The 22,075-nt window shown below is 39.3% G+C and overlaps 1 protein-coding gene, 2 long non-coding RNA genes and 1 pseudogene across 9 annotated transcripts in view; 1 reads left to right on the forward strand and 3 right to left on the reverse strand.

Annotated features, from left to right (window-relative positions):
• Positions 1-22,075, reverse strand: part of LOC146694519 (uncharacterized) — a 92,025-nt pseudogene that overhangs the window by 45,602 nt on the left and 24,348 nt on the right. The gene's annotated exons all lie outside the window — the stretch shown is intronic.
• Positions 1,358-11,910, reverse strand: LOC146694521 (uncharacterized). Of its 5 annotated transcripts, none has more exons than XR_014914900.1 (6): positions 4,888-11,902; positions 4,566-4,702; positions 4,254-4,476; positions 2,949-4,135; positions 2,635-2,762; positions 1,358-2,520 (listed from the first exon to the last, which is right to left on the reverse strand). XR_014914900.1 is itself a non-coding variant. In XM_085430746.1 (3 exons), exons 1-2 carry the CDS (start codon positions 11,705-11,707, stop codon positions 6,565-6,567), a joined length of 4,983 nt encoding a protein of 1,660 aa, XP_085286872.1. In that variant the 5' UTR covers positions 11,708-11,910; the 3' UTR covers positions 6,391-6,452; positions 6,545-6,564. The 5 variants fall into 5 exon arrangements, 3 of the variants coding, with proteins under 3 accessions (XP_085286869.1, XP_085286872.1, XP_085286870.1); XR_014914901.1 differs by having other exon boundaries at positions 2,609-2,762; XM_085430746.1 differs by lacking the exons at positions 1,358-2,520; positions 2,635-2,762; positions 2,949-4,135; positions 4,254-4,476; positions 4,566-4,702 and having other exon boundaries at positions 6,391-6,452; positions 6,545-6,675; positions 6,836-11,910.
• Positions 12,627-14,026, forward strand: LOC146694522 (uncharacterized). The gene is made up of 2 exons (XR_014914904.1): positions 12,627-13,252; positions 13,921-14,026. It is a non-coding gene; the product is annotated as an uncharacterized LOC146694522 (long non-coding RNA).
• On the reverse strand, positions 14,345-21,775 carry LOC146694523 (uncharacterized). Of its 2 annotated transcripts, none has more exons than XR_014914902.1 (5): positions 21,495-21,775; positions 19,861-19,891; positions 18,878-18,909; positions 17,726-17,752; positions 14,345-14,742 (listed from the first exon to the last, which is right to left on the reverse strand). It is a non-coding gene; the product is annotated as an uncharacterized LOC146694523 (long non-coding RNA). The 2 variants fall into 2 exon arrangements; XR_014914903.1 differs by lacking the exon at positions 21,495-21,775 and adding an exon at positions 20,685-21,481.

A 22,075-nucleotide genomic window follows, 5' to 3' on the forward strand; every position in this document is an offset into this window, starting at 1 on the left:
CGAAAATGCAGTGTGCATGCTGTAAAGCTGAAGCTGTCTGCTGAAAATAGTTGAAAATAGCTGAAGAAGCTGAAGAAATCAAAGTCAGTGTTTAAAAAGTTGTTGAAATTTTAATAACTTTGCAGAACAACATCAAGTTAGCAAAAATGTAATAACTTATCAGAAATGCAATAACTTAGAAGAAACATAACAATTCAGCAGAAATGTTGTAGTTTACCAGAAGCTACAACTTAGCAGAAATGTAATAATTTAGTCAAAAATTAATAACTTGGCAGAAATATTACAACTTACCAGAACTGCTATAATTTTGCAGAAATGTAATTATTAGGAAAAAAATTTATACAGATAACAGCTGAAAACGATGAAGTAACCTCAAAGTTACTTGTTTAACTGTGAAAAATGACCAGAAACATTAGAAAAGAAAGAAAACCAATTCAATTCAATTTATATAGCGCCAAATCACAACAAAAGTCACCTTAAGGCGCTTCATAGATACAGAGAAAAACCCAACAATCATATGACATATGACCCCTATGAGCAAGCACTTTGGCGACAGTGGGAAGGAAAAACTCCCTTTTAACAGGAAGAAACCTCCAGCAGAACCAGGCTCAGGGAGGGGCGGCCATCTGCTGCGACCGGTTGGGGTGAGAGAAGGAAGACAGGAATACCAGCCAGCAGATAAACTGATGTGAAACAAAACCAAGGTAAAATTGCAGAATTTACACAGTTGGTGAAATGTAAAAATGGCAACATAAAAACCCCAAACAAACAAACAAAAAAAAAACAAACATTTAGTTAATAAATGCACAAGATGATTCGATGATAAATATGGTACCAATCTACAAAATACTGTCGAAATGAAGTCGACATTGTGATATATTTCAGGTGTGGAGAGTCACACAGCTAAACAATCGATGTGCATATTTAAAGAATCAAATAAAGAACATTGTTGTGGAATAAATTACAGTGAATAATAATCACTGCCCTGCGTTAGAGAGTGACTTATGATGAGGTATTAATTGGCTTAACTTTACCTCTAACAGCTTTTCAGATAGTGCTGTGACCAGGGTGAAATCCATCATAAAGTAACTGTAAACAGTAGAACCATTAGCATGAATGTTATGGTTCTACCCTGATCAAAACTCAAGTCTGCTGTTTGACCTGATATAAAATGATAAAGAGGAACACATATAAATGACCTTTATGAACTTTTCAAAATGACTTTATATGTCTGACCCATTATTTATATATATTAGAGCAGATGTGGAAAACCACTGTTAGACCTACTCTATACTAACACAAACACAGTCAAAAATTAATTGCTAGTGTGACATGTGGTCCTTTTTGCCTTTGACCAATGATATGCTGGTTACTTGGACCAGTTTAGTATTTGCTGTCACAGAGGAATGTTAACCATAAATCCAAAAGACAAAACTGAAAAAATATGTTAATTGCAAACATGTTTTTGCTTAGTAAGAGGATTGAAATTACATGGAAACTGTCACCTTAAAGCCTCATTGTAAATATCATCACAAACAGATGTTTTCCACACGGTTAACAAAGCTCCACCACATCCAATCACTGCATATAAATCTAAAAGAAAACAACAACAAATAAAATGTAATTAACACAAGTGAAGTCTAAGGAGCTTGGAAAGAAAAGCGTCTGGACTTCTTTGAGTTTCTTGAAGACGTTTCACCTCTCATCCGAGAAGCTTCTTCAGTTCTAAGGGTCAATGGTGGAGAGTCCCAGATTTAAACCCAGTGGGAGTTTCCCCCCAAAGAGGGACAAAGAACCCCCTGATGATCCTCTACCTAATCACATGAGCCAAGGTGTGAAAGTGGGTGTGGGTCCCAATCAGCCAGGGTTTCGGGTGAGCTCATTGTGAAACCTGGCCCCACCCTATCATGTGATTTCCCGAGGTCAGGAAATCACCCACGCCCACTCCCAGGGTGTGAGTGGACGTTACGGTGTCTGGGGAGGGAACTCAAAACTGGATTATAGATGGCAGACAGTTGGTGTCATAAACCACCGCCTCTGTTTAAAGATGGTCGCTCACAGTGGACGTAAATGGCTTCTTTCACTCCTCCATCTGTCCAAAATGTGAACATTGGCATCCTCAAAGACTGACCTTTGTCCTTTAGATGCAGATGAACTGCTGAGTCTTGTCCCGTGGAGGTGGCTCTTCTATGTTGTGCCATGTGCTTGTGAAGTGGCTGTTTGGTCTCTCCGATGTAGAAGTCTGGGCATTCCTCGCTGCACTGTACAGCGTACACCACAATGTTAAGTTTGTGTTTAGGAGTTTTGTCTTTCGGGTGAACCAGTTTCTGTCTGAGTGTGTTACTGGGTCTGAAGTACACTGGGATGTCGTATTTGGAGAAAACTCTCCTGAGTTTTTCTGATACACCGGCTACATAGGGAATGACAATGTTGTTGTGTCTGTCTTTCTTATCCTCCCTCGCTGGTGTCTGATGTTCTTTTCTGTGAAGCTGGAATGCAGGCACACTGGACGAGCTTATTCTAAAAAAAATACAGAAAAAGGAACATTTTTTTTGTGTTAAGGCCTAAAAACTACAAATAAGTTATACAATGAACAATATTGAAATACCTTATAGGTATAGGTATAGGTAATACCTTGCAGGCCATATAACCAGAATCCAGAGCAATCTCACACTCACATGATGGTGAGGAAAGACATGAGCTCTGCAATGAGGTTTGAAGGCCTCAGTTGGGACACGGAAGAACTCAGAAGACAGCAATACCTGCACAGAGAGACAGAGTAGAAAAAGCATAGATTTGTAATCCATAATGTGAATTAAAACTCAAAAAGTGTCAACAAGTATAATCATTTGAGTGTGGAATTATTTATGCAATAAACAGGATTTTAATTAATTAATTGAATTAAAAACACTGACATTTTTAAAAAAATCAAAGATAAAGAATCATACCTCTCTCTGCTCTGAGGATCACTGAGCATCTCTGACAGGAAATACAGTTTCCTCAGTATGAGTCATCATTGATGGTCTCAGAGGTGTGTAGTGTGGCAGCATGATGATGGTCTCCAGATCAGGCAGGAGGTCAGGTGATGGGTGTGTCATCTTCTCCATTGAAGACACACTGGTATGGCAGTTCATAACACAGCAGTCTTCTTGTGGCATGTAGTTATCTGTGCAGTCCAGCACTGATGGATCAAGTTTGGCTCAGCAGTTCATGAAGATGGTGTTAAGATGTTGTTGTTTCAGCTGAGGATGGTGAAGTTTGAAGGTTTTGCCACAAAGGAGACTGTGCCGTGTCTGAAAAAATATATCTACAAAACAAGTGCTTTTAACACCACCCACCCAGCTCAGCTCCCAAGTGTCTATGTAATGCTGGTATGGGGTGTCGGTTACTAAGTCTAATTAGTACATAGGGGATGACAATGTTGTTGCATCTGTCTTTCTTATCCTCCCTCGCTGGTATCTGATGTTCTTTTCTGTGCATCTTTGCTGACTTTATAAACGCCCAATTAGGATATCCACACATTTTGAGTGCTTCCTTTACATGTGTGTGTTCCTTCTTTTTCCCTTCAGGCTTAGAGGGAACATGTTCTGCCCGGGGGGGGGGGGATGTGTCCTAATTACTCCAAGTTTGTGTTCCAGAGGGTGATGGAAGTCAAAGAGGAGGTACTGGTCCGTGTGTGTGGGCTTCCGGTAAACTTCGATGTTGAGTTTGCTGTTCTCTTCAATGTGCACAGCGCAGTCCAGGAAAAGCAAACAGTCGTCCTTTGTGTCTTCCCTGGTGAACTTGATGTTTTTATCCACGGCGTTAATGTGCGCAGTGAAGGATTCCACTTCTTGCCTTTTGATTTTGACCCAGGTGTCGTCTACATATCTCTACCAGTGGCTGGGTACTCTTCCTTTGAAAGAGCCAAGAGCCTTCCTTTCCACTTCCTCCATGTAAAGGTTGGCTACAACAGGTGACACAGGGGAACCCATGGCACAGCCATGTTTTTGTCTGTAGAAACCCTCGTTGTATTTGAAATATGTAGTGGTGAGGCAGAGGTCTAACAGTGTGCACATCTGATCGGGTGTGAAGTTGGTCCTGTCTTCCAAGGAGCTGTCTTCTTGCAGTCGTTTTCTGACAGTCTCCACGGCCTCTGTAGTGGGTATGCAAGTGAAGAGAGAGACTACATCAAAGGACATCATGAGAACCTTCACAGACATGACACAAGGGAAGACTTTTGATTTAATAACTAAGCTTAAAACAAGTGTTACCTTTGAATATTTGTGGGAAAAATCTGATGCTACCCCAAGAATACAAAGCCACACTGGAAATGATGACAGGCTTGCAGCCCTCTGTCTTCCTGGAGTGAGGTGCCCGATCAGTAGAAGTGAATTGACAGAAGTCAGTGTCTGTAAGAGTGGCCAAACACTGATACTCTGTCCACTTGCGTAGAGTCTAAGAAGCTGGAATGCAGGCACACTGGACGAGCTTGTTCTAAAAAATACAGAAAAAGGAACATTTTTTTTGTCTGTAGAAACCCTAAAAACTACAAATAAGTTATACAATGAACAATGTTGAAATACCTTATAGGTGCTGCGGGCCACATAACCAGAATCCAGAGCAATCTCACACTCACATGATGGTGAGGAAAGACATGAGCTCTGCAATGAGGTTTGAAGGCCTCAGTTGGGACACGGAAGAACTCAGAAGACAGCAATACCTGCACAGAGAGACAGAGTAGAAAAAGCATAGATTTGTAATCCATAATGTGAATTAAAACTCAAAAAGTGTCAACAAGTATAATCATTTGAGTGTGGAATTATTTATGCAATAAACAGGATTTTAATTAATTAATTGAATTAAAAACACTGACATTTTTTTTTTATCAAAGATAAAGAATGATACCTCTCTCTGCTCTGAGGATCACTGAGCATCTCTGACAGGAAATACAGTTTCCTCAGTATGAGTCATCATTGATGGTCTCAGAGGTGTGTAGTGTGGTAGCATGATGATGGTCTCCAGATCAGGCAGGAGGTCAGGTGATGGGTGTGTCATCTTCTCCATTGAAGACACACTGGTATGGCAGTTCATAAAACAGCAGTCTCCTTGTGGCATGTAGTTATCTGTGCAGTCCAGCACTGATGGATCAGGTTTGGCTCAGCAGTTCATGAAGATGGTGTCTGAAAAAATATATCTAACAAAACACGTGCTTATAACACCACCCACCCAGCTCAGCCCCCAAGTGTCTATGTAATGCTGGTATGGGGTGTCGGTTACTAAGTCTAATTAGTGCATCAGAAAGCGGGGGCTACACCTAAAGCCCACACTTTTTGATGTCTTTGTTTATTAGCAGCTTTTTCCAGCTGCTCAGAGAATTCTGACTTGGCCTTTATCCACCCAAACCCAAACCCACCCGGATAAAGGCCAAGTCAAACTCACACACCATACCAGCATTACATAGACACTTGGGGGCTGATCTGGGTGGGTGGTGTTAAACTGTAGTCGGGAACTTTCAGAAAACTATCCATTTACTTCTAAATCAGTTTTTATACATATTCTGTAAGCTGTACTAATGTTTTTCTCTACATAATGTATCATTATAGACATCTCTGGTAGCCTAAAGATAGTTTATAACTTTTGACATTTTTTACCTGTAAAACATGATAAGCAAAAACTCATTCATCACAAAAACTTTTGATTCTACAAAAGCTACTATAATCAAGAAAATATAATTGTCTGTATTTATTCATGTGACCCATAATAAATACCTGCATTTATGTGGGATTTATTTATTTACTATTTCATATTTTCAAGCCCTTGGAGGGGAAGATCTCGTTTGTTGAGCTACATACGTCACAGTAAAAAGATTTAGTCATTTAAAACATGAGAATAAAAGAAATGATGTTGGTTTAATAAATGTTGCAGCACATTTCAGATCAGAGGTGCATGATAGCAGATGTTCTCTGCTCTGCATGAAGTTCAGCAATGATTTGGTGAAATGATTAATAACATTGCAATAAGAAAGGGTCTTCTTACAGACAGAGTAGGGAAGACAATTTTTTCAATGAAAAATATTTTTCATGCTCTACAATCAGTAAACTCTGTAACAAACATGATCTGTAATTGTTTCAAAACTCACCAGACGACTTCATGATTGGCTCGAGGACAGGACACAAAAGACAGGGTTGTGGTAACTGTAATATGATCTCAGAACACCTGAATATAGACATTTCTGTGGCTGAGAAATAAAAATGAGGTCAAGCAGGGTGTTCTTGTCTGTAGTGCCAGAAGTGATCAGCTGTGAATACCCTCTCGACTGAAACTGCTCCAGAATCTGTTTTCTTCCACTCTGCAACTGGTTCTCATTAAAATCTCCACACACAATTATTGGGTGACAGTCCATTATTTCAAGTGAATCTAAAAGACTTACCAGGTTTTGCATGAATGGTGTCAAACTGTAGTCAGGGGGTCTGTACACAACAGCAATGAGTGCAGGGAATGGAGCCTGAACCTTCAACACTAAAAACTCAAGATCAGTGACATTATGCAGATACTGTTTTACCTGAACCTGAAAATGATTCCTCAAATACACAACAACTCCCCCACCACTTCTGCTGGCCATGTGAGGAAAGTTTGTGTAGGACACATGTCTGTTGCGTTTGAACATGGTGTAGCCATCCAAATGAAGACTGTCTGCAACAAAGGAGCCTTGAAGGTGAGACTCAGTGAGACACAAAACATCTGCTAAACACATTTCATGATGACTCTTGATGTCACTGATGTGAGATGGCAAACCCTCTGTATTGTGATGGATCAGTGTAAGAGTGTCAAGTCTGCTGGCTGTTTCTCTGACCTGAAGAAGAGGCATCATTTCCTCAACACTGGCTTGTCTCATGGTTTGGAGCGCTGCAGTTACCTCGGGATTGGCGTAAATCTTTTTCTCATCCAAGTCCTGCAAATAGAGTCCACTGAGAGACGTCACCCTGCTGAGAGCAACGTAAGCCATACCTGGTTCAAAAATGTTCTTCATTGAAACTACAGCTGTCTGTGTTGTAAGACCCTGAGTTTTGTGAATTGTGCAAGCGAATGCTAGCTTTACAGGAAACTGTCTGCGTACTGCTCCTTTAAACTTCAGACTCTCCTCTGCTCTCTCAATGTAAACCAGATCATCAGAAGCTGCATTAGCACTGCGGTTGTGTCTCATAGGCTGCCGGTTGTCCATCCTGAGCCCCAGTTTAATTATGTGTCCATCATTTTCAGATCTCACCACCTTTACCAGTATACCAAAAGCACCGTTGACCAAACCGTTTAGTGTGTCCAAGTTTCTGGTCAGCATGACTCGAGCTCCTTCAGCAACATTCAGAGTGTCAGGTAAATCATTTCTCCCACCTGTAAATGGTTTGTCTCTTCGTTCCATTCTGCCTGTACATTTATCCTTCTGGAAATCGTCTGCATTGATGATTATGATGTTTGAATGAAGCTTCTTCAGGGTATCTGTGTTGTGGGATTCCACATTCTTGTTGGTGGCATAAATGTGTAAGACCTCAGTTGGACATTCTTCTGGTGCAGTCACAGCCTGTGACAACAAATCTCTGTCGCACTGAGAAAGCTCATCTGTCTTTTCTTTGACTCTAATCCTGTTCAGCATCTCTGCAAAGGCCACATCATCTTTCTGACGCATGATCTCGGTTAGAGTGATCATCTGAAAATGTTCCTGCCATAGGTCAATCTGTTCTGGATCGTAAACACAGAGAGGTTTAGACTGTCGCACTGGTGGCAGCTGGTAAAAATCTCCAACAGCTAAAACTGACATTCCACCAAAAGGTCTCTGAGTGCCTTTGATTTGTTTCAGTCTTGCATCCACATAAGCAAAAAGGGGTTTTGAAACCATTGAAATCTCATCAATAACAATAATTTCAGCATTCATCAGCTCAGATCTGACTTCATCCAGTTGGTTACCAAGTCCTTGAATGGGTGGTTTCAGACTCCTGGGTAGTTTCAGTAGAGAATGTAATGTAGAGCCATTGATAGAAAAAGCTGCTGTACCGGTAAATGAAGTCAGTAAAACAGTTGGATTTGATATGTCAGCTTCTTCTGCATTAGCAGGCAGTCTGCTCAGGATCTTTGATGCTTCAGAATGAATACACTTAATCAGATGTGACTTTCCAGTTCCTGCACCACCATTGATATAGAAGAAAAATGGATCTGGGTTCAAACCACAAACTCGCTGAATACACCAGTCTCTTATGGCATAGAACACGCAGGCCTGCTTCTGGTTCAGATTCTGATACATTACACGTACCACGGCTGGATCTACTGCAGGTTGTTCTCTGATGGCTCTGATCTCTGTTACAGCATCAGACTGACGACTGTAGTCGGGGACATTCTCCTGTTCGTTCTCATCATCAGAATGTCTCTCAGGAAGATTCTCATCACATTGCAGCCTCACAACTTCAGATTCAGGAGCAAGATTACACCATTCATCAATCACAACATCCCTATTTTGTTCAAACTCTTCCAGTGCACTCTCAATATCCTCAGAGTTCTTCTCATACTTGTCTTTATTTCTTTTCACAACCCTTTTCACAGACTCACTGTGGTCTGAACATGGAAGTCGTACAAAACCTGAGTTGTAGAAGGACTGATAGGTTTGGAACCCTTGTGGTTTCAGTTCCTGCTCTGATCTGTGTGGAAGGTAAAGTCTCAACAGTCGACCATAATATTGCTCAGGATCTTTTTCCTGTGAACAGTGGTAATATCTGATTATAGCTGGTTTATCATTCTTTCGCCTTTGTACAAATCCAAGCTGGTTTAGAAGAGGAAGCACATCTTTTCCTTCATTTGGACCACTCACCAACCTGCACAAGGCAGCAAAATCAGCCAGTGACATTTCCTCATATTCTGGGGTCTCAGGTCTGCATTTGTATTTATCACTCAAACTTGTCATCCAAATATTACAACTGTCGTGTGTTGTGCTTTCCAGGAAGCTCATGGGCCGACTCATTTTTACTGGGTTATCATCTGTTGGTACAAATACAACACTGCGGGAACATTTTTTCATTTTTAGGCCACAGACTCGAGTCACACACTCCTGTGCACTGATCTCTCTCTTTTTTGAGTAAGCCTGCATCACAGCTCTCATTTCATCACACTCATTGACGGTGTTCTTATCAGAGTTGTCAATAACTGTCTTCAGGTATTCAGAGAGGCCAGATTCTTTCTTTGTTATATATTTACAGAGGTATTCTATACATGAATAGGCATTCAAAATGAATGAGACATCTAAATTAGAGTTCCAGGCTTCAAGCAGGTCTGGGTTGTAATTGTTGATCCAACACTCATTTGGGTCACGTTTCAGAATCAGAGCTGTTTTCTTGTTTATGTCTTGGAGGCATTGTTCATACTCATTCATTGTTAAGTTGCATCGTGACAGAATCTGCTCTATGGTGAGGGAAGCAGCTTCAGGTTCCTTCAGCAGGTTCAACAAAGGTCTGAGTTTGGCTTTTGCAGCTTCAGTGTCTGAATCCTCATCCTGTCTCACAATCATTGTTCTTGTGGCTGGTGGTTTGGGAAACCCAAATCTACAACCAGAGTTCACACTCTTAAAGCATGTCTTTGTGTGGTTTTTGCTGTGCTTTTGTAGCTCAGTGACTTTTTTGTGCAGTTCAGGTTGTTTTTCTGGATCAGGGAGTTGAGCTGAGATGTATCTGTCAACAAAGTCACAGACAGTTTGGTCGTCATCCACATCTGCTTCTACCTTTTCTCGAATCCACAGCAACATGTGTATATGTGGACTACCTCTGTGCTGGAACTCAACTCTGTAAAAGTAATCAATGATCTCACCAAGGGGCTGTGCAGGAGAAAAAAGCAAATCTCTGAACAAAGCCTCAACACGTTTATCAAACATTCGCATGGTGGTTACTGGATTTGATCTTAGAATTTCACACTTTTCTGACCAGTCCAGGGCTTCAAAATCAACCTCTTCACCTTGCTGTCTCTTTATTGCTTGAATCACTTCAGGCCATCTCATCTCAGCAGCAGAGAAAGTGACAAAGAACTGAGGTGTTCCTATTTGGCGAACCATGCTGAATAGATCTCTGGTAGTTTTCTGCCAGTAAGCTGGAGTTCCTCTGAGTGGCTGCATAAATCTGATTGCATCTTTATTTCTTACCAGCTTCTCTACTTCTGTCTTACTTTGTAACATTCCTGATGTGATTTTGCGTCCATCTTTGGTCATAGTTTTACCTTTCCTTAGCTGTATCGTCATACTGGAATTAGCCAAGTGTATTTCAGTGACAAACTGTGAGAAAAACAGGTAATTTGTGTCTTTAGCAAATCTTGCATCAATGTTGAAAAGCCTTGATTTGAAGTAAGCACTTGGTGTGAGTTTAAGAAGTCTCTTTTCATCCAGTGTATTCTGACCAGTAGGAAACTGCACAGGAAATGCCATGGCTTCCAAATGAGGAGTTCTGAAGAAGCTAACAGGATTGTTTCTTTCTGCAGGAGCCACACAATATGTGTTATCAGTGAAACAGAGAATCTCTTCTGAAATGTCTACAGGCTGCAGACAACTTTCTAGAGCAAAACCTCCATTGTTCAAATCACTTTCTGGTTCATCTGGATTTTGTTCCTCTGGTTGTTCATCACAGGATTGCATATTAATATCTTGGTCACTTTGACACTCACTTTCACACAAAAGGGCATCTTTTTCATAGTTGTCAATTTCCATTAAATCTGCTTCATTATAATCATCACTTGCCATGCTGGCTTCATCACTGCTGTCATCATCAGGTAACGTTGGATCACAAAGCAATGCATCATCTCTGATAACAATATCTGTGTACTGTGGATGAATTTGTTTCAGTTTACGCAGAGCTTGAATGAGTTTAGACCAGGTGACAGTCTGGAACAGCTGATGGCCTTTGTAGCACAGTCGTCTTTTCAGCTTTATCCTCATGATCTGTGATTGGCTTCTGATCCTCGGTAAACTGTCAACTGTTTGTTGGACCTCAGATGGTACACACACCACATTACCACGTATGAGTCTCTGTCTCCCCTTTGGAAGAGGAATAATCTTAGCAAATGGTATGCATTTGGCAATCAGATGTCTCTCCAGAATGTTGAGATCACAAAGTTCAGCTGGAATATCCTGCAGTTCTAAACCATTAACAGCAGCAAGCCTGGGCATGCATCCACTTTTGAGGGAACTGTGACATGTGTGACAGATATACTCTTTTTTTCTCTCAACAGGAAAGCTGCAGTGATCATGACATGCTTCATCACACACATGAACAAATTTACCAGTTAGACACTGCTGAGCTACAGTCTGGTGTTTTGAGTAATTTTCTCTTTTGCAGATTTTCACCTGATTAGGAAAAGAAGCTTTTAGACAAACAGTACAAACATAAGATGGTGCTGACTTAATGTTGGATCTGAAACGAGATATGGCCTCATTCATTAAAGTGTTCTCTGGATGACACTGTAAACTCTCAGCTGGTCGATGCATCTGGCGATATTTCCGTTTTATATTCATTGCACATCTGATATTATGCATCTGTCTGAAAGAAAAACCGTTCCAATATTTTACTCTCATTCGTTCTCTCATATTGTCCTTGTGTTGTTGCTGAAATTGTTTTTCTTCTCCATACCGCTTTGTCATATAAGATCGTTTTTTCTGTTTAAAATCTTCGCTTTTTTTATATAGGTTATATACATATGACCTCATGTAAGCTTTATGTTTCTCTCTGAATCCAGCACAAGTTCTGTATATTCTTCTTATACGCTCTTTCTGCTTTTCTCTGAATATGGGAGACTCTCTATATGTTCTTGTTACACGTTCCTTCTGCTTTTCTCTGAATATGGGAGACTCTCTATATGTTCTTGTTACACGTTCCTTCTGCTTTTCTCTGAATATGGGAGACTCTCTATATGTTCTTGTTACACGTTCCTTCTGCTTTTCTCTGAATATGGGAGACTCTCTATATGTTCTTGTTACACGTTCCTTCTGCTTTTCTCTGAATATGGGAGACTCTCTATATGTTCTTGTTATACGTTCCTTCTGCTTTTCTCTGAATAGGGGATTGTCTTTATATGTCCTTATGACACATTCTCTTTTTCTCTCTCTAATTTTAGCACTTTCCCTATACATCTTTCTTAAATGTTCTCTCTGTTTCTCCTTATAGGTAGCATTTAATTTATACAATTCATTTTTGTACATGCTCTTTTTCTGTCTGTGATCAGGATCATTACACTTCTTAGTTGAGTTTTTTTTCTTTGTCTTGAAGCTTTCATCAAACCTGTACATCTGCCTTTCTTTCTTCTTCTGATTTTCCTTTCTCTGTGGTAATTTTTCTTGGGCTAATAATCTTCTCCTTATTTTTCTCCTTTGCTGTTTATTATATTTCAGCAGTTTATTTGAGAGTTCCTCTGTTATATTAGTTAAACAGTAGGCAGTGTTTGAATCATTCTGAGGAACAGAATCTGATGTTACCTGCGTTTCTCTCACAGAGGATGCAGATGTTTCTTTTTCTAAATACTCAGAAGGAAGATGGTTGTTTTCAGTAGCAGCTGTCTCATTTGAATAATCCACTCTGGATGATGTCACTTCAGTCGTTAAAGTGTCTCTCACAGTCTTCTGTGTCTGGTCAGTAGATCTTTGGGAGTTTATTTCATGAACGGCTTCATTTAAAGCTGGTGCTGTAACAGTTGTAGCTGTTTGTCTGTATTCGGTGGTTTGATTAGCATCTCTTTGGTCAGCAGCGTTTTCACTGTGAAACTCGATGGGCTGTAGTTCATAAGTGCAGCTTGGTGCGATGCTGAACATTCTGTACAAACGTTTGATCCTGTCAATCATGTCATTAAGACGTGTGAATTTCAACATAACTGCAGTTCCACCACTTACACTTAGCGACAATGGCATACCAGTAGACTTACGTGGGTGAGGGTCAAAATATGCATATTCACCTGAAGTCAGCCTGCTAACAGCGATGACTGTTCCTCCCATGACTAGCAAAGCATAGCGAACGTCTGAAGCCAAACACTGTAATCCCTGTTCAAGGCTCGGAAAGTGATCTGTACCATCAAATGTGCCGTAATGAGCAAACTGAGACATGTCGACTTGATACTCGTGTGTGCGGCTGGTAACAACTGAGGGAAGTTCATCGCAGGCTAGAAACACACTGTTCACAAACCTCAGTCTGGCATCTGAATAGACGGCATGGCCTTTGTCCAACACACGGTTTAGATCTGCTCTGGTAATAAATTCATCCTCGTGTAAGAATGACAGGAAAACCAAACTGTTAGCCATGCATTGCTGATTCCGGTACTTTCCATACCTAGGAGCGGCCTGGCTTCGGGAAGCACAGACGCTACTCACTCGTGGACTTTCACTGTTTGTAACCTGTACATGAGACTGTCCTGGAGCTTGTCCATCATGCTGTGTTTGTACAGTTAGCTGGGGTTTAGTCTGGATTACCTGCATAACTCCAGGCTCTGGGACAGACACTGAGGGAACACTTCTCTTTACCACATCTGCATAAGACACTGTGGCTGTCTGAACACTGCTCTGCACTTCTGTGCTGGGAAAAGCTGAAACACACACCTTTACCTGCTCACTGCTCTGAGAAACATTCACCTGTTCTTTCTGCTTTTGCCATCTAAGCTTCAGGGACTGCGACCTTTGACTTTTTCTTGGCATTTTGCTGAAGTACAATCTGGAGCTTATATGTGGTTATACACAAATATAAACAAAACTGAACCTTGAAACACAGAAAAACTTATAACTCCTTAAGTTACTGTTAAATCTGAGAAATGTACTATTATACTATAAAATGTTTTTATGAATATATGAATAGATGTTAAAAAGCTGATTTGTACTCCAAACTCAAAATAAAGGAAATTCAAAGTTCTCTGGAAACAATTTGGTCCGTTTTATTGTAGCTCTTTTAGAAACGGGGTTTCTTCAGCTGGATGTTCTGCAGCAGTCAGGAAACAGGAAGTCTGGGTCCTCAGGCACTTCTCGATGACAATACTGACTGAATACTTACACTGAGTGACAAAATGGGTTTGTCCTTAAATAATAATACTATAAACTTGCAGTCAAATGTTATAGCCAATGAAACAGACTAACAGACTGGATCTGATTTATTATTTATCTGAATGTATGTATTACAAAATAACCAGATTATCTTATTACAAATAAACTTATAAAAAGGTGATATTTTATACAATTGATCAAAGTAAGCCAAACTAGCAGTCCAAACTAAAGTCTAATGCAAAATTAAAATGACAAATGTAGGGCTGTGTAAGTAGTTTCTACTATAAGTTCTACTGTACTGTAATTCTACTACTGTATATCCAACTTGTAATTTAAAGCAAAATGACTGAATGTGAGAGAGCTTAATGACAGGAAAGAAAGAGCAGTGAGAGCAGAGATCTCTCAGAATTCTGTAACAGATAGATCAAGTTCTGGTAACTTGGATTTCTGAAAATTGGATTCTGAAAGGATTCTCAAAACTTGGATTCTCAAATTAGATAGAGCAGTAGAGATAGAGGGATACAAGATGGAATGGCTTTCAAATTAGATAGAGCAGTAGGGATAGAGGGATACAAGATAGAATGGCTTTCAAATTAGATAGAGCAGTAGGGATAGAGGGATACAAGATAGAATGGCTTTCAAATTAGATAGAGTTGGGAGAGTGATAGGATAGACAGAATTGCTTATAATGATAGAGAGAGAGAGGATCTTCTGCAGCAGGTCACCTGTAAGACACAAAAGGCATGGAATTAGTCATATTTCCAACATGCTTGGATTTACCATATTCTTCAGACTATATGGCACACCTAAAATCCTGTCATTATCTCAAAAACATACAATGTGCCTAGCGTATCAATTCTGGTTATGCTTACTGACCTCAAACGGGATTTCTGTGGTACACAGCGCTCAAAATTCTGTCAAATATTTTAGTAAGACTTCGTAAGCTACAAAGCTGCGCTGCTTGATGTATTGTCAGAGCATTATGGCTACCATAGTCAGGACCCTCGCAGAGTAATTCGTACGGTGCTTCAACATAACATTATGGTGTGTGTACAAGGACCTGGCACGTGCTAAGAGACATGCTTAAGAAGCAGATTTCAAACTGATCAACCCATGAAGAGTTTGATGGATTTGTGGATGAGGAATGAACTGAAAAAGTGAGTGTATTGTTCTGTATTTTATGTGTTACAACTGAACAGTGTTGAGAGTTGTTGTGAATGACTTGAATAAAGTTGGACTTATCTGACTGTTTGTTTGGCTTAATCTGCCTTAAAAACAGGCTTGTTTATTGACATTATGCCTTATAATCTCAAAAATACAATACATGTAGGGCTTTAAATACTAAAGACTTCTACAGTAAATTATTGGACTGAACAGAATGACAATGTTTAACAAATGATGGTGGAACTGTTATAAGGACATTTTTACATTCTATTAAAACAATAAACTAAGTCTATAAACTCAAACTAAGACGTGCTGCTACAGTAACTTACTGTAAATATTAAATGGTCCAACAAAACCAACACACTGAGGTTACAGCACAGTTTCAGGTCACTCTGTATGAATTTTGGCAAAATGAGAAATTTGGAGACAGCTAGTTTCTACACAGCAGTTTCTACATATTTCAGTCACATTTGGGGCATGTTTGATACACAGCAATAAGCACTACACTAAATCTATAATAAACTTATCATAGCTGATATAAAGGCCTAATTAGCAAAATTTAGTATGATGATCATTTCTTTGTAGATCATTTCATGATAAAAAGAACAGAAGTGAGTGCTGTATCTGAGCTGTTGCATGTAAGATCTTTGCTGGAGATTCCCACATTTCTTAAACAAACAAACAAACATGACTTTCAGACAGTTCATCTTTTGTAAATTAGGGCAGGATTATTTTCAAAAAACAGCCTTGATAAAAATATCAGGCCACTATAAAATGTCTTATGTTTATGATTTCATCCCACCTATATTTTGCAAGTCATTATGACAAATTACAAAAAGCAGTTTTTAGGCAGTGATTTAAGGGAAGAAGCTTTTGAAATCCACAATGCCCTACCACCAGTGGTCTCAAACTCTGGTCCTTAAGGCCTGGTGTCCAGAAACTTTTCTATGTGTCCCTGTTGCAACACACCTGAATAACATTAGTAGGTCATTAGCAAAACTCTACAGAACGTGACTGCATGCTGAGGTGGTAATTCAGCCATTTGATTCATGTTATAGCAGCTCATGAGTGAATGAACATGATGCAATGAAAGTACTTTTAGAAGTACATTTTTCCAAACACTTAAATTACTTAAATTTGAACAGTCTTCGGGGATGTCACTTCAACACAGTCAAATTCTATACTCTCACTAATGACCTACAAATGTTATTCAGGTGTTTTGTAACAGGGACACGTGGAAAAGCTTCAGGACACCGGCCCTTGAAGAGTGGAGTTTGAGACCCCTGCCCTATGTGAATATTTAATTGTCCCTAAACTGCTAGTCGTGAGCTGCTCTAATGTGAAACAAACACATATAGTTCTGTAAAGGTTTACAAAGAGATTTCTAAGGATCTGGAGACCCCAGAAAACAAAAACGCTCCCAGATATTGTAGCTGAACAGGCAAAAACAAGTTGCCTAATAATATCTCGATGATAACCAAGAGCTGTGCTGACTAACTGCACTAAACTGAATCATCTATAGTGAGAGAAAAACACCAGCATTAAAGTCAAACATGGTGCTGTTACTGTGATGTCCCAGAGTTCCTTTACTACTTCAGGACCTACATCAACTCATCAGGTCCTGGGCTTAAGTTTAATCACACTTAGGATCTGAAGCACACAAGCAAGTCCAATTGAATGAATGAAACAAAACACTTGGTGTAAACGAATCAGTCTGGACTTTAATGAAATTAAGATACTTGGTATGACTTGAAAACCCTATCCATCCATCCATCCATCCATTCGCTTCCGCTTATCCTTTTCAGGGGGCACTGGAGCCTATCCCACCTGTCATAGGGCGAGAGGCAGGGTACACCCTGGACAGGTCGCCAGTCTGTCGCAGGGCCAACACACAGGGACAGACAACCATTCGCACTCACATTCATTCGCAGATACACACCTAGTGACAATTTGGATTATTCAATTAACCTATCCCCACAAGCTGCATGTCTTTGGACGGTGGGAGGAAGCCGGAGTACCCGGAGGGAACCCACGCAAACACCGGGAGAACATGCAAACTCCACACAGAAAGACCCCGGCCTGATGTTGGAATTAAACTCAGGACCTTCTTGCTGTGCGGCAACAGTGCTAACCACCGTGGTACTTGGTATGACTTGAAAACCCTATATTGGGCCTTAATTAAGACTTTTTTCTTTTCTTTTTTTGCCTGTCCTGTTTGGATCTAATTAAGACAATTCTGAAATTACAGTGGACCAAAATCAACCAGTGATGTAAACCAGTCATTACCAGTTACTGTAAATGCTTGATGGTAATTGTTGCTATCAGGGCATCCACAGCTGGGTATTAGAGACCAATATGTTTTTACATTAGACCAGGTTGTTCTGGTTCAAAAATGAAATCATCACTTTAAAACTGCTTTTTGTATTTATCCAGGTCATCCTTGTTAGATGATTTGAAACATGTGAAAAAAAGCATAAACAAAATAAATCTGCAAGGAAGAAAGACCTTTCTCAGCACTGTACTGCAGACAAAACCTATACTTACCAGACTTGCGACGATCAGATCAGTATCCTAGAGAAAGGAAACAACACATCAGATCACTGTTTAATGACTTACACTGTTGAACCTCTTCACACACAATCCAATTTACTGTGACATGAAATAACTAGTAAGATCCTCAATTTCTTCAAGCCTTTATGAACTCACTGTAGTCTAAAGAGGACAAACTTTAGTTACAGAGTCTCACATGACGATAACATGTGTAATAAAGGCATGCATACTACAGAAGTGCAAAGAAGAGGCACCAATATTTGTTGGTACAGATTATGGCTTTTTAGCTCCATCATTTTCTATCACAAGTCAGTGCTTAATAAAGTGTGGAAAAACCACAACTGTTAGAATCAACGGAAAACCTCATTAGGTTTTAGTTCTGATCTGAATATGTAAATCCTAAAATACATGTAAATTCTGACATGTTATAGTAACAACAGTGGCACGCCATTTTTGCAATTAATTTCTTAAAAATTATAATAAAAACTCCTTCCATTGTACCTGTTGGCAGGAATCTTTTTGTATTTTGCAATATTTCCCTTTTATATATAATTTTCAAACACATTGTATCAAGCAACTTATTAAGAAACTGATTTAAACTTAGTGTACATAAATTACACACAGGCTTTAACATACACAACATTGCCTACTCACAACTCTGGTTCTCTTAGTCTTTTATTATTGCTTAAATGTTTAACGTACCACTTCTGTTCACTCAGGCAAAAATACTTCTATAGTGGTCTGACTTTAATGTAATACATAAGCAGAATATGAGTGAAGATATAAATCAACAACTGTGGTGCTCTTAAGTGTTTAAGCTACCACTTACACTAACTCACCTAAAATGCGTTCATAGTTATGTCTGCTAGGTAAATCCATAAACAAACGGAGAACATGAACAACTGTATAAAAACAGTTGTTTGTGTTCAAACATAAAAATCAGACACAAATGGCCTGTTAAACTTCAGGGACAGTCAGAGGTCATATGTGGGGCCTTTGCTGCTACAAGGTATAAATTCTGACCATTTGTTTTTGCCCATCAGTAAATGGTAATGTCACAAAAACCAAACTACGTTAGGTAAGTTGCTAAACATGTTACACAGTGACAATGTCATATTACTGCAGTTACAATTGCTGCTTACTTACCAGCAAAGGCAAAACCGAAGTTCTGTTTCACTCTGTAACAAAAGAACAAAAATACAGAATCAGACAACTGAAATCAGCATCAGAGTCAATACTGCATCACAATCTGTAGTGGGAAAAAAAATCTGTTAAATTCTTTGTTTACAACAGCTTTACTATAAACACCCCATCTTCTCTTTCTGCACCTTATTAAAGATTTCTGTCTTTATTAAGGTGATGTGTCGTTTTATCCATCTGCAATTCCACAGAAATTCCTCATGAACGTAAAGTTCTAATACTTTGGTGCTATTACATAACACAGCAGATACCACAAGCAATGATTTGCTCGCACTGCACACTTGATCAAATGATAACATCACAGTTTCAAAGCGTGCAACAATCACAAATAATACTTGATACTATAAATGCTTGATGGTAGTTCTTCGTATCAGGGCTTCCACAGCTGGGTATTAGAGACCAGCATGTTCTCACATTAGAACAGATAGCTCTGGTTTGGTTTTCTCTGCTTCATACCTGAAATCATCACTTTAAAATGCTTTTTTGTATTTATTCATATCATCCCTGTTAGATGATTTGAAACATGTGACAAAAAAGCATGAACAAAATAAATCTGCAAGGAAGAAAGACTTTTCCCAGCACTGTACCTCAGACAAAATGAACTCACTTTAGTCTAAAGAGGGCAAAATTTAATTGCAGAGTCTCAAATGGCCTTAACATGTGTAATAAAAACAATAATTACTACAGAAATGCTTTGATAAGCCTTTAAAATTAGACATAAATGGCCTATTAAACTTCAGGGACATTTTTAGGGACACTCAGAGATCTAGTGGGGGGGGGGGCTTTACTGCTTATAAATCCTAAATGTGTTTTTGCCCATGAGCAAATGGCAAGATATCACAAAAAGCCAAACTATTGTATGTAAATTGCTAAAAATGTTACACAATCCCAATTTCATATTGCTTCAGTTACAATCACTGTTTACTTACCAGCAAAGGCAAAACCAAGCTTTATTTCACTCTGTGTAACAAAAGACAAAGAACAAAAATACAGGATCAGAAAACTCAAATCAGCATCAATACTGCATCACTCTCTGTTGTCAAAAAGATTCACTAAACTTCTTTGTTTACTACAGCTGGAATACAAACAACAACTCTCCTCTGTTTTCTTTGGTCTACATCTCATTTAAGATTGCAAAACACTCATACATGAAAAACTGCACGACATATTTTTAAGGCTTTAATATTTGAGGTGGTCTGCATTCAAATTCTACTTCCTAAAATATTACCAACTGCACATAGTATCATAGTAAATATGCTGTAGTTTTAAAATAAATATCTATGTACCATACTAATAATAATATACTGCCATATTTTATTTATGTGAAGGTGGGCTGTTGTTTATTTCATTAATTTCCCACAAAGTGAGAATTTAAACTGTGCTGCAGATTTAGGTTGGCACAAACAAGCCTTTGTTAAACAGTTCTTAAAAATTAAAGTCTACATATTAGGAGTTCTTATTATTCTTGGGCTATGTCCACACGTACACAGGTACTTTTGAAAATGGAGATTTTTCTATGCGTTTGCACCTTTCGTCCACACTTAAACGGCGTTTTCGGTCACTGAAAAACTAAAAACGCTTGCCAGAATATTTTCGAAAACTCCGTTTTTGCATTTATGTGTGGACAGGGAAACGGAGAAAACGCAGCGCCTTTTTTGACGTCACACTGTGCGCCACGTTATTGTTTCGGTGAAATGCATTTCTACAATACGGTTACTGTTAATTGTTCTCTCTGCAGTGTTTAAATGCTTACATATGCGCACACAGTTACTGTCCCCCCACAGATATGACTCGGTTCTGCTTCTATGCCCCATCTTTGTTTACCATTTCCCACCGAGGCTTCTAGACTTCTGATTGGCCAACATTTCTACACGGTTAGGAATATAGCGCCACCTGCTGCTTTGGCATGTTCCTAGCAGCGTTCTCCTTCATTTCTGCATTTATGTGTGGACGGGATTGTTTTTTAAAACAGAAACGGAAAATCTCCGTTTTCAAAAATACCCGTGTATGTGGGGACATAGCCTATGTTTAATCCTCAGTTTCTCCCCCCCTCCTTTGTCTTAATTAACCCACAAGACCTGCACACACGTGACTCTTTTTCTCCCGTGTTCGGTCAGAGGCGGTAAAATGGCTCCTTTGATCTTGCCGACAGCTGACACTGAATCTAAGATGGCGGTTCGTTAAAAACTTTACAGCATAAAGAATGAGGCTGTTTTAACCAACTGATTTGTGAAGAGAACTAACTGCACCTTATGTAACAGACTGACAAACACACCAAATGTAATTAATAAAACAACACAATAACCGTGGTTCACAGTCAAATTTTCATTTCACACTGGGCTCAAAGGAGTGCTAGGCATTAGCATCGGGTTGTTAGCTCATCAAACACTCCTTTTACATACAAAAATGACAAAGTTTCACTAAGAAAAAGCAACCACTGTGTTACTCTAATATGAGTTATACCTCGGTTGGCTTTATAAATCACTAAAAGAACTCGTTAAATCACACAAACAGACTATAAACATTTAGGAGAGAAGAGGAGAAGCAGAGCAGCGGCACTCACCCAGAGCGGACTCAGCGAAGTGTGCGGAAAGGCGGATGTCCGGCAGTCAGGTAAAAGATGAGGCGTTCACGGGTAGTAGGAAATTCCAGTATTACACACAATGGGCATTGTAAACATCAAAAATGTAGGTGATTTTAAATATTCTATACAATATTTATTTGCTACAGAAAAAACTCGCAGAACTTTAAATCTATAACTTGAATAAATATTATTAGAAGGCTCTACTCCTGAACACCAACACCAAAGAGCTGAGTTCACCAGACCTGAAAAAAAAAACAACAACAACCAGTCCAGGACAGTCAGTCTGCAAAGATGTTTTAAAGACAAATATATATATATAAACATTATCCATTAAGGATTCCCCTCAAAACAAATGACTATAATTTCCTAACCGTAAGGGCTAGAACGGTCACTGCACCGTTTTGTTCAGAAGAGATGGGGGAATCTTCCAGTGTTAACAATTTATCATTAAAATGTGAATTTTTAGAGATATACGACATGGATGACTTGTTGACTTAGAAGCCACGAATTCCCCAATATGCAAATTTGAATGCCTGAGGCCACATATATGATTGGCTGCC

The sequence above is a fragment of the Copadichromis virginalis genome, linkage group LG14, assembly GCF_057382275.1.
Source record: "Copadichromis virginalis isolate Kocher_CV1m ecotype Utaka linkage group LG14, C_Virginalis_male_GT1.1, whole genome shotgun sequence".
NCBI classification, from domain to species: Eukaryota; Metazoa; Chordata; class Actinopteri; order Cichliformes; family Cichlidae; genus Copadichromis; species Copadichromis virginalis.

Bases quoted from the DNA above. Each gene is read 5' to 3' on its own strand.
- LOC146694521 (XM_085430743.1), bottom strand. From the start codon at position 11,707: ATGAGGTCATATGTATATAACCTATATAAAAAAAGCGAAGATTTTAAA.